The 17097-nt window shown below is 49.0% G+C and overlaps 1 protein-coding gene across 3 annotated transcripts in view; it reads right to left on the reverse strand.

Moving 5' to 3' along the window:
- The window catches only part of lrrc9 (leucine rich repeat containing 9), a 225406-nt gene that overhangs the window by 80408 nt on the left and 127901 nt on the right, over nucleotides 1-17097 (reverse strand). For all 3 annotated transcript variants that reach the window (XR_015080189.1, XM_086002874.1, XM_086002873.1), the window contains exons 16-17: nucleotides 16791-16915; nucleotides 6168-6383 (exon numbers count right to left, since the gene is read on the reverse strand). Coding sequence is in view for 2 of the 3 variants with exons in the window: in XM_086002874.1 (XP_085859000.1) it covers nucleotides 6168-6383; nucleotides 16791-16915 (341 nt within the window). In the remaining variant the exon portion in view is untranslated. The remainder of the gene's footprint in view (nucleotides 1-6167; nucleotides 6384-16790; nucleotides 16916-17097) is intronic.

The following is a 17097-nucleotide window of genomic DNA, read 5'->3' on the forward strand; positions in this document are numbered from 1 at the left end:
TGGAAAGGGCAAGCATTTCTCAACTTCAGAGGCAGTCGCTTTTTAATTCTTTGAGTCTCGGACAGGTACTCTTATTTGATTTTGGTGGATATTCTGGATTAAGAAATAAGAAGAAATGTAAAATGTATGAAGTTAAGATTTGAGGATAAGGATCTCTGAGAATAAGAAATGTAAGCTATTTGTATTTTGAACTGTTAAAAGTCGCGATTGACTCACAAGCTGTTAACTGAATGTCGGTTCTTTAATAGTCATAGAGTCATAGTCATAGAGTTTTACAGCACAGAAAGAGGCCCTTCGGCCCATCGTGTCTGCGCCGCCCATCCATCCCTGTCCAGTCTAATCCCATTTTCCAGCATTTGGTCCATAGCCTTGTATGCAATGGCATTTCAAGTGCTCATCCAAATGCTTCTTGAATGTTGTGAGGGTTCTTGCCTCCACCACCCTTTCAGGCATTGAGTTCCACATTCCAACCACCCTCTGGGTGAAAAAGTTCCTCCTCAAATCCCCTCTAAATCTCCTGCCCCTTACCCTGAATCTATGCCCCCTTGTTATTGACCCCCCTACTAAGGGGAAAAGTTCCTCTTTGTCTACCCTATCTATGCCCCTCATCATTTTGTATACCTCAATCAGGTCCCCCCTCAGCCTTCTTTGCTCCAAGGAAAACAACCCCAGCCTGTTTAGTCTTTCTTCATAGCTGAGGCGCTCCATCCCAGGTAACATCCTGGTGAATCTTCTCTGCACCCTCTCCAAAGCAATCACATCCTTCCTATAGTGAGGCGACCAGAACTGCACACAGTACTCCAGCTGTGGCCTCACCAGCGTTTTGTACAGCTCCATCATAACCTCCCTGCTCTTATATTCTATGCCTCGGCTAATGAAGGCAAGTATCCCATATGCCTTTTTAACCACCTTATCTACCTGCTCCGCTGCCTTCAGGGATCTATGTACATGTACACCAAGGTCCCTCTGACCCTCTGTACTTCCTAGGGTCCTACCACTCATTGTGTATTCCCTTGCCTTATTTGTCCGTCCAAAATGCATCACCTCGCACTTTTCAGGGTTAAATTCCATTTGCCACTTTTCCGCCCATCTGACCAACCCGTTTATATCGTCCTGTAGCCGGAGGCTTTCCTCCTCGCAATTTACCACCCCACCAATTTTCGTGTCATCTGCGAACTTACTGATCATACCTTTTACATTTTCATCCAAATCATTTATGTAGATCACAAACAATAAGGGACCCAGCACCGATCCCTGAGGTACCCCACTGGACACAGGCTTCCAGTCACAAAAGCAACCTTCGACCATCACCCTCTGCCTCCTGCCACTCAGCCAGTTTAGGATCCAACGCGCCAAGGCACCCTGGATCCCATGGGCTCTTACCTTCTTGACCAGTCTCCTATGCGGGACTTTGTCAAAAGCTTTACTGAAGTCCATGTACACCACATCCACAGCATTTCCCTCATCCACCCCACTAGTCACCCCCTCGAAAAATTCGATCAGATTTGTTAGACATGATTTACCCTTGACAAAGCCATGCTGACTATCCCCGATTAATCCTTGCCTCTCCAAGTGGAGATTAATTTTGTCCCTCAGAATTTTTTCCAATAATTTCCCCACCACAGATGTTAGACTCACTGGCCTGTAATTCCCTGGTTTATCCCTGCTACCCTTCTTGAATAATGGTACTACGTTAGCTGTTCTCCAGTCCTTTGGTACATCCCCTGTGGCCAGAGAGGTTCTGAAAATTAATGTCAGAGCCCCTGCAATCTCCTCCCTTGCCTCCCACAGCAGCCTGGGATACATCTCGTCCGGGCCTGGGGATTTATCCACTTTTTGGCCCGCTAAAACCGCTAGCACCTCCTCCCTCTCGATGCTAATATGTTCAAGTATGTCACAGTCCCCTTGCCCGATTTCTATGTCTGCATCGTCTTTCTCCATAGTGAACACAGATGCAAAAAATTCATTTAAAACCCCGCCTACATCCTCTGGCTCTACACACAGATTGCCACTTTGGTCCCTAATGGGCCCTACCCTTTCCCTGGTTATCCTCTTGCCCTTAATATACTTATAAAACATCTTAGGATTTTCCTTTATTTTGCTCGCCAGTGTTATTTCATGGCCCCTCCTCGCCCTCCTAATTTCTTTTTTAAGTATGCCCCTGCACTTTTTATACTCCTCTAGGGCTTCTTCTGTCTTTAGTCTTTTGTAACTGCCAAAAGCCCCCCTCTTATTTCTAATGCATTTTTGTATATCCCTTGTCATCCAAGGTTCCCTTTGCTTGTTGGTCCCACCCTTGACCTTTACAGGAACATGTTGGCGTTGTACTCTCTCTATTTCCCTTCTGAAAGTCTCCCACTGTTTTGATGTGGATTTTCCTATAAGCAGCTGCTCCCAGTCCACTTTGGCCAGATCCTGCCTTATCATATTAAAATCGGCCTTCCCCCAATTTAGAACCCTTATTTCCGGGCCGTCTTTGTCTTTTTCCATGACCACCTTAAATCTCACCGAATTATGGTCACTGTCGCCAAAATGCTCTCCTACTGACACTTCCACCACTTGCCCGGCTACATTCCCCAGAATTAGGTCCAGTACCGCCCCCTCTCTTGTAGGACTTTGTAGGATTAATAAATGTATATATTTTTAGAATTGTCTCCATTAGTATTTCTGTATCAAATTTGCGAACTCAATCTCTGTATACTCTTTTGTGAGGAGTTGCAGAATTCTGGGGGGTTTTACGGACCCTCATAATATCCAGAAGGTTACAGTCTAGTTAAACTTATTAAAAGTGCTATCTGGAGGATGGTAACATCTTCAGTCGTTCCTTTCTTTTAGAGATAGCCTGGCCCTTTAGACCCAATTAAGCATCTTATAGAATTCGGCTATCTCTAATTTTAGTTGAAGGTGAACATCTGGGGAATACGCCTGATCTGGGGTAGCCCGAAAAGGGTGAGGACTAGTAATTATCCCTTCAGGGTTAGGATTCCAACGTTTCCAATCCACGGGAACCGTTCCAGAATCTATGGAAATTTGGAAAATGACAATCAATGCATCCATAGAAACATAGAAGATAGGAGCAGGAGTAGGCCATTTGGCCCCTCGAGCCTGCTCTGCCATTCAATGCGATCATGGCTGACCATCCAAATTCAGTACCCTGTCCCTGCTTTCTCCCCATATCCCTTGATCCCCTTAGCCTTAAGAAATATATCTAACTCCTTCTTGAATATATTTAATGAATTGGCCTCAACCGTGTTCTGTGGTAGAAATCCCATCAATTTCCCTTACACCATTTCCCTACAAATACTGATTAGACCCTATGTTCCCGACATCTCTGGGAGTTTATTTGTGTCCTCCTTTGTGAAGACAGAACCAAAGTATGTATTTAATTGGTCTGCCATGTCTTTGTTCTCCATTATAAATTCCCCTGATTCTGACTGCAAGGGACCTACGCTTGACTTTACCAATCTTTTTCTCTTCACATATCTATAGAAGCTTTTACAGTCCGTTTTTATGTTCCCTGCAAGCTTACTCTCATACTCTATTTTCCCCCTCTTAATTAATCCCTTTGTCCTCCTTTGCTGAATCCTAAACTACTCCCAATCCTCAGGTTTGCTGCTTTTTCTGGCCAATTTATATGTCCTCTTCTTGGATTTTATGCTATCCCTAATTTCCCTTGTTAGCTAATGTTGAGTCACCTTTTTTGTTTTATTTTTATGTCAAACAGGGATGAACAAATTCTGTAGTTCATCCATGCGATCTTTAAATGTTTGCCACTGCCTATTCACCGTCAACCCTTTAAGTAACGTTCCCCAATCCATCCTAGCCAACTCGCGCCTCATACCATCGTAGTTTCCTTTATTTAAATTCAGTACCCAAGTCTCTGAATCAACTACTTCACTCTCCATCTTAATGAATAATTCTATCATATTATGATCGCTCCACCCCAAGGGGCCTCGCACAACAAGATTGCTAATTAATCCTCTCATTACATAATACCCAGTCTAAGATAGCCTGATCTCTAGTTGGTTCCTCGATATATTGGTCCAGGAAACCATCCCGTATACACTCCAGGAATTCCTCTTCCACAGTATTGTTACTAATTTGGTTAGCCCAATCTATATGTAGATTAAAGTCACCCATGATAATTGCTCTGCCCTTATTGCACGCATCTCTAATTTCCCATTTAATGCCATCCCCAACCTCAGCATTACTGTTTGGGGGTCTGTATACAACTCCCACTAACGTTTTCTGCCACTATCGCTATAGCCACCTCTTTCAAAACCCTAGGATGTTGGAAATCAGGACGAGGGGATTTATCAGCTTTCAGTCCCATTAATTTCTCCAGTACTATTTTTTTACTAATACTAATTTCTTTCAGTTCCTCATTCTCGCTAGATCCTTGGTTCACCAATATTTCTTGGAAGTTTCTTGCGTCTTCTTCAGTGAAAACAGACACAAAGTATTTGTTTAATTTCTCTGCCATTTCCTTATTTCCCATTATAATTTCTCCTGTCTCAGCCTGTAAGGGACCCACATTTACTTTTGCTAATCTTTTCCCTTTAACATACCTACAGAAGCTTTTACGGTCTGTTTTTATGTCTCTCGCGAGTTTACTCTCATATTCTATTTTCCCTTTCTTTATCAATTCAACAATACTGGTGATTCCTGTCCAATACTATGGGGTCAATTTTAACCTGCTCCACCCAACAAGAATGGAGCATGGGAGGGGTTAAGATCAGGCCGAGTTAACTTACTGGCCTGAGGCCGCACCATTCCCGTCCTGCGAAATCTAATCTTCATCGACTTTGAAGTCGGCTAAGGCTCTCGCTGCAGGCAAGTGAGGGCCTAATTTAAATTTAAAAGTCACGGCCCAATGACATCATCGGCGCTGTGACACCCTTTTAAGTTCTTGATTCGCGAGGCCCGCATGAGGCTAATCCTGACAGCTGAAACATGCCGGGAGGCGCCGATTGACCAGAAGAGGCCACGTCAAGTTTTTAAAAATTACTTTGCTGTGAAATACTTGCAGAAGCACTCCCACAGGCCCATAAAGAGTCCTTAGGCCTCTCCAGCCCCGGCCTTGCCTCCCCTTCTCAGTGTAGCATTGTCTGCCAAAGTCCTTGCCCGGCGCTAACTTTATCCTTTGGGTCCCCGGCATTCTAAGACTCCAGACCTGATTCTTCTTCCCACCTACCTGCCTTGACGTTAGTCCTGCTGGATTCGGGAGGGAGATTGTCCAGGATTATTTAAATGAGACCTGGGAGTTAAAATGGCTTGGGCCTCACGCTGAGATCCTTATAGGGGTTTCCCTCCCGCCCACACCCTCACCCGTCCCGAATGCATCCCCCAATTAAAATCGACCCCTATGTGTTTGACTTCAAAGACCCTCTGAAGTGGCTTAGCACCACTCAGTTGTAAAACCAATCACTACTAGAAGACCCACCACCATCCTGTAAGGCCAACTAGGGATAAGCAATAAATGTGGCCTGGCCAGTGTCAATCATATCTTGAGAAGAAATTAAATAAAAAGGTAAAATTCATTTTTGACTATAATCACAAGTAGGGACAAAATATTCTCAGATTAAAGGCCATTCTACAACAACATTTGCATCTTGACAACTTGGATAGCATCTGTCGGACTACTATCTGAAAAACCTACAAACATACACCAAGTACTACACTTTGATCTTTTTAATTGAAGATGATTTGTTTTACTTCTGTCGATTATCTAGCATAAGGGAGCTCTTTCCTCCTCTTGGGTATGATTGAACAGGCTCCTGTAATGTTTGTAGGATACTGAATGAAAAATTTTGCAAGATCATTTATCAAATGTAAGCAGCTTCCCAACTAGCCCTACTAGAGTTGCAACTAGAGTTAGATTTAGTTTTTTTAAGCAAAGAACTAAATCAGTATCATTAGATGAATCTTCTTTATATGGCACAGAATCCATGTATCTAATGTTCTGATATTATCACCATTATGACATCTTAAAGGGTCAATGTCAATTCATAACTCGGTCTTACCCTTGCAGCAGATTGAGAATGTTTCAGTTTGAAGAATGATGAGCATCCTACCAGGTAATCTATGAGAGTTATTGTGAGGAACAAGTGATTTGGCTATAATGTTTAACTACATTATATATACTTGATTGACTGGAAATAACTCACTGTAATATGACTCAATATTGAAGCTCTAGATATCGAAAGTAATGTCATCTCGTCCAGGCTTAAGATTTTAGGTTTTTGCTTCACAACAGGATCCATTTTTACAACTTCTTCATCAAGCACCTTGGCACGCTGTGTGATCATTATTTCTGCTTTAGTGTGCTTCCTTGGAGATGTTTTATTTTCAGAAAAAGCAGAATAAAATGATTGTAGATCATTCTAAATAGATACAATTTGTAAAAAAAAATTGTAATTGAGTAAACACATTCATTTAAACACTTTGCAAAATGCTGTCTTTATTTTCATTAGATTTTCTTAATTCCCTCCTTCATACATCAAACTTTAAATGGGAGGATGGTGGAATAAATTATTGACTCCATGAACTACAATGCAAATACTACTCGCTGTGGCATTGTTGGACGTATCCAGCAAAGGGAGCTATGGCTTCTACAATGTTGTACAAAGGGGTTAATATATCAGATGTAATATTCCAATAAATGCTCTCTCAAGTCTGATATAAGAAGAAACTCCATAGGTTGGGGGAGTTGTTTTTTTTTTTTTACTTCCCATCCACTCATTTGGTAGAAATAATTAATATTGATTACCATCCGGTTGAGAAAGGATTTGGGATTCCCTATAAGACGCCTGACTATTGTGAAAAATCTATTTTGATTTGAAGCATCAGAAACTGCCTGGACCAGGTATATTTACTGCTGCATTTTGCCATATCTTTAATTCACTTATTTCAACCATATCTCCATGTAATTACAATGAGATGGAACTCCATACTGGCAGCAGTGTGTTCCATGTAGAAGCTAAGACTTTGAAAAGGACTTCAAGAACTCAAACTTTTTTATTTTGGTTTCAGAAAATGGTTTAAAGTATCACTGAAAGTTAAGTACTATAATTGCTCTTTATCTACTGATTTATTTCACTTCTGTATAAATTTATAGCTGGAGTGCCCGGCGGTGCCGAGGCTTTTTCGAGGGCATGTTGTTGTTGGAAGAGAGAGAGCGACTTGGAGGGAAGAGAGTGAGCGACTGGGGGGGGGGGGGGAAAGGGAGAGAGCGACTGGGGGGGGAAGAGAGAGAGCGACTGGGGGGGAAGAGAGAGGGCGACTGGGGGGGAAGAGAGAGAGCGACTAGGGGTGAGAGAGAGCGACTGGGGGTAAGAGAGAGAGCGACTGGGGGTAAGAGAGAGAGCGACTGGGAAGGGGGGAAGGAGGGGGGGAAGGAGGGGGGAAAGGAGGGGGGGAAGGAGGGGGGAAGGAGGGGGGGGAAGGAGGGGGGGGAAGGAGGGGGGGAAGGAGGGGGGGAAGGGGGGAAGGGGAAGGGGGAGAGAGAGCGCGTGACTGGGGGGAAGGGGAAGGGGAGGGGGAGGGGGGGTGGAAGGGGAGGGGAGGGGAGGAGGAAGGGGAGGGGGAGGAGGAAGGGGAGGGGGAGGGGTGGGAGGGGAAGGGGAGGAAGGGGCGGGGAGGGGGAGGGGGGGAGTGGGAGAGGAGGGGAGGGGGGAGGGGTGGGGGAGAGGGGAGGGGAGGGGGAGAGGTGGGGGAAGGAGGGGGGGGAGAAAGGGAGTGGGGGAGCCAGCAGACCCTCTCCCCACTGCCGGTGATGGCTCCGCTGAGCTCCGTGCCGCCCCACGCACTGACATGCCGAGCACAGCGCCCCAGTGAGCCCGAGACCGGGCCTGAGACGGCCGATTGCAGCTGGCCGGGCCCGGTTGCCTTGGTAACCGTCCTCCCCTCTCCGCCTCCCGATCTCCGGGCCTGGGCCTGAGACGGCCGATTGCGGCTGGCCGGGCCCGGTTGCCTTGGTAACCCTCCTCCCCTCTCCGCCTCCCGATCTCCGGGCCTGGGCCTGAGCGGCCGATTGTGGCTGGCGAGCCCGGTTGCCGGGGTAACCCTCTCCGCTCCCCCTCCCTTCCCGAGCCCCGCCCCCCCCACCCCACCCCCCCGAATGAAGCGCGAGGAGGTTGCAGTGAGCCCAGCCAGCCTTTACCAAGATGGCTGGCCGCTGGTTCGGAATCGGGCCCAGCGGGGGGGGTGGGGGGAGAGGGGTGGGAGGAGCTTGCCACAAAACAATTGCCTAGGGTCCAGCATGGCTGGCAACAGACGCCCAGGCTTCGAGGCCTACCTGCAAAAACGGGGAAAGGTAGGAAAATTAATGAGATTAGATAAAAGATTTAGAAAGTAATTAACTTTATTTAAAAACAATATGGCCTAGAAATTCAGTTGGTTGCGCCAGCCGGTAGCGCCTTAGGAGGAGTAGATGTCGGGCGCTAGGCGGCTAGCGGCCGGGCGCAGCGCGATCTGCGCCTTGCCCCAACTTCACTCATGATTTAGCGGCGGCGCAAAGTTTTTGCGCGCGCTCAGCTGCGCGCGCAGATCATGACGTCATTTCCTCGTGCAACGCCCTTTGTGCGCCCCAAACCGGAAATTCAGTCGCGACGCCCCATTGTGCGCCTGGCGCCCCTAGCGACTGTTAGAGTGGAACGGTGCTCAGTCGATGCGGGGCGCGGGGGGCGCAAATTAAAGGGCACTCCTCCTGCACTATAAAAGGCTGCCATTTCGCAGCACTCCATCTTGAGACACGGATCTTTGCAGAGAGACCAAGGTAGAGAGCTTTCTGCTTTGGCTCAACACTCGGACCGGTACTTGTGGCTTCAGGCCACAGCTTTCCACTTGTCTTTGCCTTCATTGACATCTCATTGTTTGCCAGCATATTATGGGGGCTGCAATGGGTGTAAACGCTGGCTTTCTCAATTACATCCAAAGGGCTCACAGACGCCGTGAGAGAGTGGCAGCCCTGGCTAGACGGAGAGGGGGCAACAGGCGTCGACAAAGGAGGCCTTACCCACCCAGGGTATACCGCCAGCAGTTCTCCTATCTCAACATGTCTGACGAGCAGTGTGTTCGGAGGCTGAGATTCCGAAGGGAGGTGGTCACAGAGATCTGCCACCTGCTTGGCAGTGATCTGCAGCCACAGCTGAGGAGCAGGACGTCTCTGTCGGTGGCAGTGAAGGTGACGGTGGCTCTCAACTTCTATGCCACCGGCTCCTTCCAATCTGCTACTGGGGACATTTCCAACATCTCCCAGTTCGCCGTGCATTGCTGCATCCGCCAGGTGACCAATGCCCTTTTCAAAAGGAGACGTCAGTTCATCTCCATCTCCATGGCCCTTGCCAAGCAGCAACAGCGTGCAATGGGCTTTGCAGCATTCGCGGGCTTCCCCATGGTGCAGGGCGTAATTGACTGCACGCATGTGGCTTTGCAGGTACCTCTGGAGAATGCCGAGGATTACCGCAACCGGAAGGGCTACCATTCGCTGAACGTCCAGCTGGTGTGTGACCACAGGCAGCTCATCCTAGCTGTCAATGCCCGCTTTCCAGGCAGCAGCCACGATGCCTTCATCCTGCGACAGACTTCTGTGGCAGACATGTTCCAGGCCCAGCCTCACCCACGAGGATGGCTTATCGGGGACAAAGGCTATCCTTTGTGTACCTGGCTGATGACCCCGCTCCGTGCGCCCAGCACCCCTGCTGAAGAGGGATACAACGATAGCCATCAAGCGACCAGGAACATCATCGAACAAACAATCGGCGTCCTGAAGCAACGGTTCCGCTGTCTGGATCGTTCCGGTGGAGCCCTACAATATTCGCCGGAGCGAGTCTCCCATTTCGTGGTCGTTTGCTGCATGCTGCACAACCTGGCTATCCGCAGGACTCAGCCACTGCCACCAGAGATTGGAGGACCACCTGAGGAGGAGGAGGAGGAGGACCAGCACAGGAGGGAGGCAGAAAGTGCAAGGGCCGCCCGTCGCCGGCTTATTGAACGTCGGTTCTAGGCCCCCTCTCAGTGAATGGCTTGTGCCAATGTCAGCAGATGAATGTAGCCGCTCCACAAGCCCTCAGCCGAGCAGGGCAACCAGGACTTGACAAAAAAACCATGCACAGTGCAATTTAACAACAATATTTTATTGCAAACCTTTGCCCTTCCCACATTACATCCTCATGTGGAGAAGCCCCCTCCAAAAACACAAAACTACCAGTCTCGGCCTTACAAAAACACAACTGCACCAGTCTCGGCCTTACAAAAAGAAAGACACCAGTCTCGGCCTTACAAAAACACAACAGGCATTTGTGCATACCTTCTACTTTTTGCCCTGCGAGGGCGATGCCTTTCGCATCCTTGCCTGGCCCCTGCCCGCCCTGCAGCTCCTCCTCAATGGGAGCCCAGTGGCTGCAGCAAGGCTGGGGGAAGGCTGCTGAGGGGCAGATGGCATGACGGCAGATGCCCTCGGGGCTCGGCCTGCACCAGCTCTGGCCTTGGAGTGGCCGGCTGCTGACTGCTCCAACTCTGGCTGGGCGGCAGCAGTCTGTCCAGCGGCTCGTGGCAGCTGCAATGGCGGAGTGGCAGTGTCGGCTGCAGGAATGGTGCCAACCTGGCAGATCGCAGGTGCTCGCTGGTCGCCTGACACATTGGCACTCGCACGGGCCAGCACTGCAGCATGTGCAGCAAACAGCTGAAGAACAGACTGCTGGGCTGCTGCTGCGCGGCGAGTGCCCTGGCGATGCCTGGCTGATCCAGCGAGGGTGGCAGCAGTTAGTGCCCGTGTGGCCCTGGTCTGTGTCCGCATGACAACAGCCAGTGAATGGACGGCACGACTGAGCACTTGGCTTGAAGCCGCCTGTGCTGCCGTGAAGTCCTGTAGACTCCTGGCCTGTGCTGCTCCAAATTGCTGCACACTCCTTGACAAAGACTCAATGGAGTCAGGCATCCTTGCCACTGCAGCCATGAGCTCATTGTGCCTGTGCTCAGCCTGGACGGCCATTTCCTCCAGGAGCCGCACCTCTTCTGCGCTCACCGTCGCAGGACTGGAGGCCGCACTCACCCTCTGGGGAGAAGTCCGTCGAGCTTCCCCACCCCTCCCGCGTTGCTGCAGGCCGCTGGGCCCCGGAGCTTCACTCTCCTCCGACCCTTCCCCCCGGCTCCCCTCCAGGAAAGACGTGTCCCCTACATCGCCATGGGCTGGCGCGGCTGAGGGTGGCACTGATGGGCCGGCTTCCTCTTCCTCCTCCTCGTCTTCCGAAGCGCTGACAGTGGCAGCTTGAGGGCCCGCCTCCTCACCTGGCGATTCACCATCTGAAAGCAGGAAGGCACAAGAGTAGCTTTAGAGTGAGGACAGGGCGGCAGCGAGGGAGGCATGAGTGCTGCCATGCACTGCATTGGTCGGACAGTGGCAAAGGATGCTGATCTGAGGCGCAAGTGGAACGAGAGAGGTCAAAAAGGTGATGCCCTTACCATTGGTGCCCAGAACAGGGTCGGCATCTCCACTGGCGACGGGGCCAATCAGCCGGCCTGCCATAATGCGCTCCACACGCTGGTCGAGGTCGGAGAGCTCTTTGACGTCAGGACGGCCTCCCCCAGTCTCAGTTCGGTTGCGCCGGTTGTGCGCCACCTTGGCCTGCAAGAGAAAGGACGGCCTCTAAGTACAGTGTGAAGCCCTGCTCTTGTCTGCACTGCCTCCCATGGTCGAATAGCTTGTACAGTGTGTAGCCCTGATCTTGTCTGCAATGCCTCCCATGGTCGAAGAGCTTGTACAGTGTGTAAAGTGCTGAATGTGCAAGTGATTTTCATGCCAGTCCCATAGCTGCTGGATGAGGGCTGGCCATTAGGGCTTTCAGGTCCCTTTGCCCATAAAGTGAGGTGCACATGCAGGGATGAGGAGGACACTGGAAAGGGTACTCACCCTGACAACCCGAGTGAGGTCATTGAACTTCTTCCGGCATTGCACAGGAGTCCTGGCAACCACACTGTTGGAAGACACCCTGTTGGAGACCTCCCTCCAGGCTTTCCGGTAGGCGCTGGGCAGCGGCCTCTTGCCACCTTCTGGGAACAGAACATGGCGCCTGCGCTCCATTCCGCCAACCAGCAGCCTCAGGTCACCGTCGCTGAAGCGCTGCGCTCTCTCCCTGGCCTTCTCCATAGCCCTGGGCGTTGTGCAGGTGAAGCTGAAGTGGTCAGGCCTAGGTTGAGGGCTGCAGTGTGCAGGGCGTGGCAGGCAAACAAATCCACCCTCCCCCTTTAAGAGCTGACCGGCGCCAGAGTGTCTGCCGTCAATCAAGAACTCGCCGCACCGGCGCTGCGCCCGGCCTCGGGGGTATCGCTCAGCACCGCCGGCTTAGCGCCTAAAGATAGTCGTGCATCGCCTGTTTTAGCGCAGCAGCAACCTCTTGGGGCGATGCGACTGAATATCGGCGAAGGGGGCGCGACTTTGCGCCGGGCGCATACTTTAGCGGCCGCCCGACTTTACCGCCCCAAAAGTGGCTACACTGAATTTCTAGGCCTATGTGTTTTAAAAGCAACTTTTTTTTTTTTTTTAAAGACGCAGAAAGCGGGAAAAAGAAATGAAAAATTTGGAATCAAGATGGCGGCGACTCACCTCGGTTCAGAACGATAAGGCCCGCCCATACACGCACCGATTGGTCGACCATCAGGTCACCGAAGCATAAGATTGGTCAATCGTCCCGTCACTCGACTCTAGGAGGGCCCGCCCGCACGCGCCAGGAACCCACCCCCGCCACGCAGCGATTGGTCGACCGTCGGGTCGCTCGACCGTACGATTGGTCAACCTCGACGTCACTCGATGCTAATGAGCGGATAATGAGCGCAATGTTGAACGTTTTTTGGATACCGCGGGCACAATTTTGTCTCGCTGAAACGTAAATACGCTTATGACGGTTCTGGAATCGTAAGCTTTCTTTCGATGTAACACACGTGTAGGTACGCTCTATAACTTTTGAGTTTATACAATACAGACAGACAGACGGAATGACAGACAGACAGATCGACCGCTTTATATATATAGCTAGCTGAAGTGCCCAGCGGTGCCGAGGCTTTTTCGAGGGCATGTTGTTGTTGGAAGAGAGAGAGAGCGACTGGGGGGGGGGGGTGGAGAGAGAGCGACTGGGGGGGGGGGGGGAGAGAGAGAGAGGGGGGAAGGGGGGAAAGGGAGGGGGGGCGGGGGGAAGGGAGGGCGGGGGGGATAGGGGGGAAGGGAGGGCGGGGGGGAAGTGGGGGAAGGGAGGGGGGGAAGGGAGGTGGGGAAGGGAGGGCGGGGGGGCAGGGGGGGAAGGGGAGGGCGGAGGGGAAGGGAAGGGGGGGGAGAGAGAGAGGGGGGAGGCAGGGGAGGGGGGGCGCCGGGGGGGGAGGGAGGGCGGGGGCCCCCCCCGAGGGTCGCGGCCCCCCCCGCCGAGGGTCGCGGCCCCCCCCCCCGCCGAGGGTCGCGGCCCCCCCCCACCGAGGGTCGCGGCCCCCCCCCCCCCGAGGTGAAGACCGCCGATTGCGGCTGTGCGAGACGGCCGGCGGGCCCGGTTGCCAGGGTAACGCTTGACGCTCAGCAAGCCCCGCCCCCCGGCCGAACCAGAGAGAAACGCCGCGTCTCAGCTCCTGCTGCGCGCGCACCCTAGCGGCGCTGGGCTGAGGCTCGGCCCTCCAGCCTTCGAGTGGGGCCGGGAGGTGCCTAGCTCGGGCGTGGGTGCGAAGGAGAAGCCGAGGCTTCGAGGCCTACCTGGAAAAACGGGGAAAGGTAGTAAAATTAATGAGATTAGATAAGTTAATTCGTTTCTAAATCATTTTTTTTAAAAACAACATGTGTTTTAAAAGCAACGTTTTTTTTAAAGACGCAGAAAGCGGGAAAAAGAAAGGAAAAGTTTGGAATCAAGATGGCGGCGACTCACCTCGGTTCAGAACGATAAGGCCCGGCCACACACGCACCGATTGGCCCGGCGGCACACACCAGCAACCCGGCGTACGATTGGTCGAGCTCGAGGTCACTCTGTCGCTAATGAGCGGATAATGAGATGCTAATGAGCGGAACGTTGAAGGTTTTTGGGATACCGCGGGCGCGATTTTAGCCCGGCCGAAACGTAAATACGCTTAAAACCGTCTTGGAAGCGTAAGCTTTCTTTGGAGGTAACGCGCGCGTAGGTACACCCTGTAACTTTCGAGCGCATAGCCCCCAGACGCACACGCGATGACAGACAGACAGACAGAATGACAGACAGATGTACCGATTTATATATATAATAGATAGAAGAAGATAGATAAGATAGATATCTTCTAATAAATGTACTTTGAAGTTTAGCATGAAATGTATGGTCAGTTTATGTGCTGTTTTTCCATCTATCAGGGAGCTAGGAAGTATACAGTGGGTATCTCATGTTACTTCTTGTATATACCCTGAGGCAACCTATCCCAGTCACTTCTTGTATAAGATAAAACAATTTAGATCACAGATGGGGTGGGCCTGCCTTTGGCAGCTACCTTGTGGTGAGCACAAATAATGAGTGTTGGGAGAAAGATTGAACACTGACATCATGGATTCAACTGCCAAATTAGCACCATGAAATAGCTGCACCACCACAGGGTTGATCACCATAAATAGATACTGAAATTGGCTCTGGGAGTACAGATAACATTTATACACCCTTAAGAAAACGTCTCATGCTTCTCTCATTATTTCTTAACCTTATTTCAGAGAGGTGTTGGAATTGGCATAACCTTGCATACATTCTAGTCTTTCCATCATTATTTCCTGCGGGACACCTAGGTATTGATGCTTTATCACTGTACCCAGCTCTAATACCTCCTGCTTGGTATATAATTTGATGCTGGATACAAACATTTGAGATTATGCAGCTGTTCTCTGATGCATCCATAACTGACATCAGTTGGGACAGCTACCTGGGGGATAGGCAGGTTGTGATAAGATTGAAAAATAAAAATAAAAATCTTTTTTCCAGGAAGTCTGTTTAACACTACTTTTTATATTTGATAGATGGGGTAATAATTTATATTGGGAGTTCCTTTAAAAATGTTATTGTATACCTGCTGTTCTAGCTAAAACTAGTCACAAATGATTACTGTAAACTCACAAGGGCTGACAAAATAGTTCCTTTATCTGTTTCTTACATTATAAAAGCTTTGAGCTCCTCTGTTGACTATAGTGGAACTTGAGCAAAGATCAGGTTAGGAGCATTGTAATGATTGTGTGTAACAAGTCCCAGATAATAGACTGGTTAGCAAAATTGAAGGCCATGGCAGCGTGGATACGAAATTGGCTAAGGGACAGAAAGCAGACAGTAGTATGAACTGTTGTTTATCAGACTGGAGTTAAATATACAGTGGTGTTCCCCAGGGGTTGGTATTAGGACCACTGCTCTTTTTGATATATATTAATGACCTGGACTTGCGTATAGAGGGTGTAATTTTGAAGTTTGCAGATGACACAAAACTCAGAAATGTAGTGAACAGTGAGGATAGCAAAAGACTTCATGATATATTTTAGGAGGATTCAAGGAGATGACATATACACTGAAAAGTAAAATTTTAATAGAACGAAAGACAGACTTGCAGTTGTATAGCGCCTTTCATGACATCAATACGTCCCAAAGTGCTTTACAGCCAATGAAGTACTTTTGCCGTGTAGTCACTGTTGTAATGTAGGATTTGCGATAGCCAATTTGCGCACAGCAAGCTCCCATAAACAGCAATGTGATAATGACCAGTTAATCTGTTTTTTTTATATTGATTGAGGGATAAAAATATTGGCCAGGACACTGGGGATAACTCCCCTGCTCTGCTTCAAAATCATGCCATGGGATCTTTTACGTCCACCTGAGAGCGCAGACGGGGCCTCGGTTTAACGTTTCATCCGAAAGACGGCACTTTCAACAGTGCAGCACTCCCTCAGCACTGCACTGGAGTGTCAGCCTAGATTTTTGTGCTGAAGTCTCTGCAGTGGGACAAGAAGAGCAGAGAGATTTCAGGGATCAGATGCACAAATATCTAAAAGTGGAAGGGCAAATTGATAAAGCTGTGAAATAAAACTTATGGGATCCCAAATTTTATCAATAGAGGTATAGAGTACAGAAGCAAAGAGGTAATGCTAAACGTATATAAATCATTGATTCGGCCACAGTTAGAATATTGTATCCAGTTTAGGTGCCTTTCTTTAGAAAAGATGTCACGGGCGTGGAGAGGGTGCAGAAAAGATAAACTAAGATGATGCCAAGGATAAGAGGCTTTATATATGAGGAGAGACAAGAGAAATTGGGTCAAAAAATGTTCCGATGAGATCTGAGAGATGCTCAAAATTATGAGGGGTTTAGAGAAAGTAAATAAGGAAAAACTATTTCCACTGGGTGTATTCATGTCCTGTCCTAATTCTTGACCTTTCCAGCGTACTCCTGCCAGACTTACAGCAAGAGGGTGCTGCAAGGGTCATGAATTTATGAACTTTATTTCACCATCATGATGTTTCTACATTTAAGACTTCAATGGAAATAAAATTTGGGAGAGCTGCCGACCTTCTATCACCCGTTTTACAATATCACACGAAGTCAAGATCTACCCCCGTCATTCTACGGTAAATTTTAATCAGGATCCCCACCCAAGATCCTGGAATTTGTGCAGTTTAGTCCAAGGAACCCAATAGCCATCTAGGATTGTATACTTTATTTGTACTGAAATGGTTCAAGAGGTGAATAGGAATGATCCCTTTCAGTATTTAAGATATTCCATAGCTAAATACACCACAGTTTGCTAAATGTCATTATTATCCATACCTGTGTTGTGTATTCAAAGTCAATAAGGTATTCAGGCACGACAAGTTCGTGGTCAAACACAAACCACTCATATTGACGAAGACTGCAATCACAGTTGCCGTGGAGTTTTAAGGGATTTGCGAATCCTTGCAGGTACATGAAACATGGGAAGCAATAAAAATGAAAAACAATTAAACATTTACATATTTTAGTAGTATTGCAGTAATTATTCACAAATATGTTGTAAACATCATGGATGCAGAAACCTAGCCAAAGGGCAAATCCCCTATACTGGGAGTATGCGCATTATATGGTATGTGAGAAATAT

This window comes from Somniosus microcephalus, chromosome 12, assembly GCF_052327205.1.
Source record: "Somniosus microcephalus isolate GS21.2 chromosome 12, FLI_Smic_1.0, whole genome shotgun sequence".
In the NCBI taxonomy this organism is placed as follows: Eukaryota; Metazoa; Chordata; class Chondrichthyes; order Squaliformes; family Somniosidae; genus Somniosus; species Somniosus microcephalus.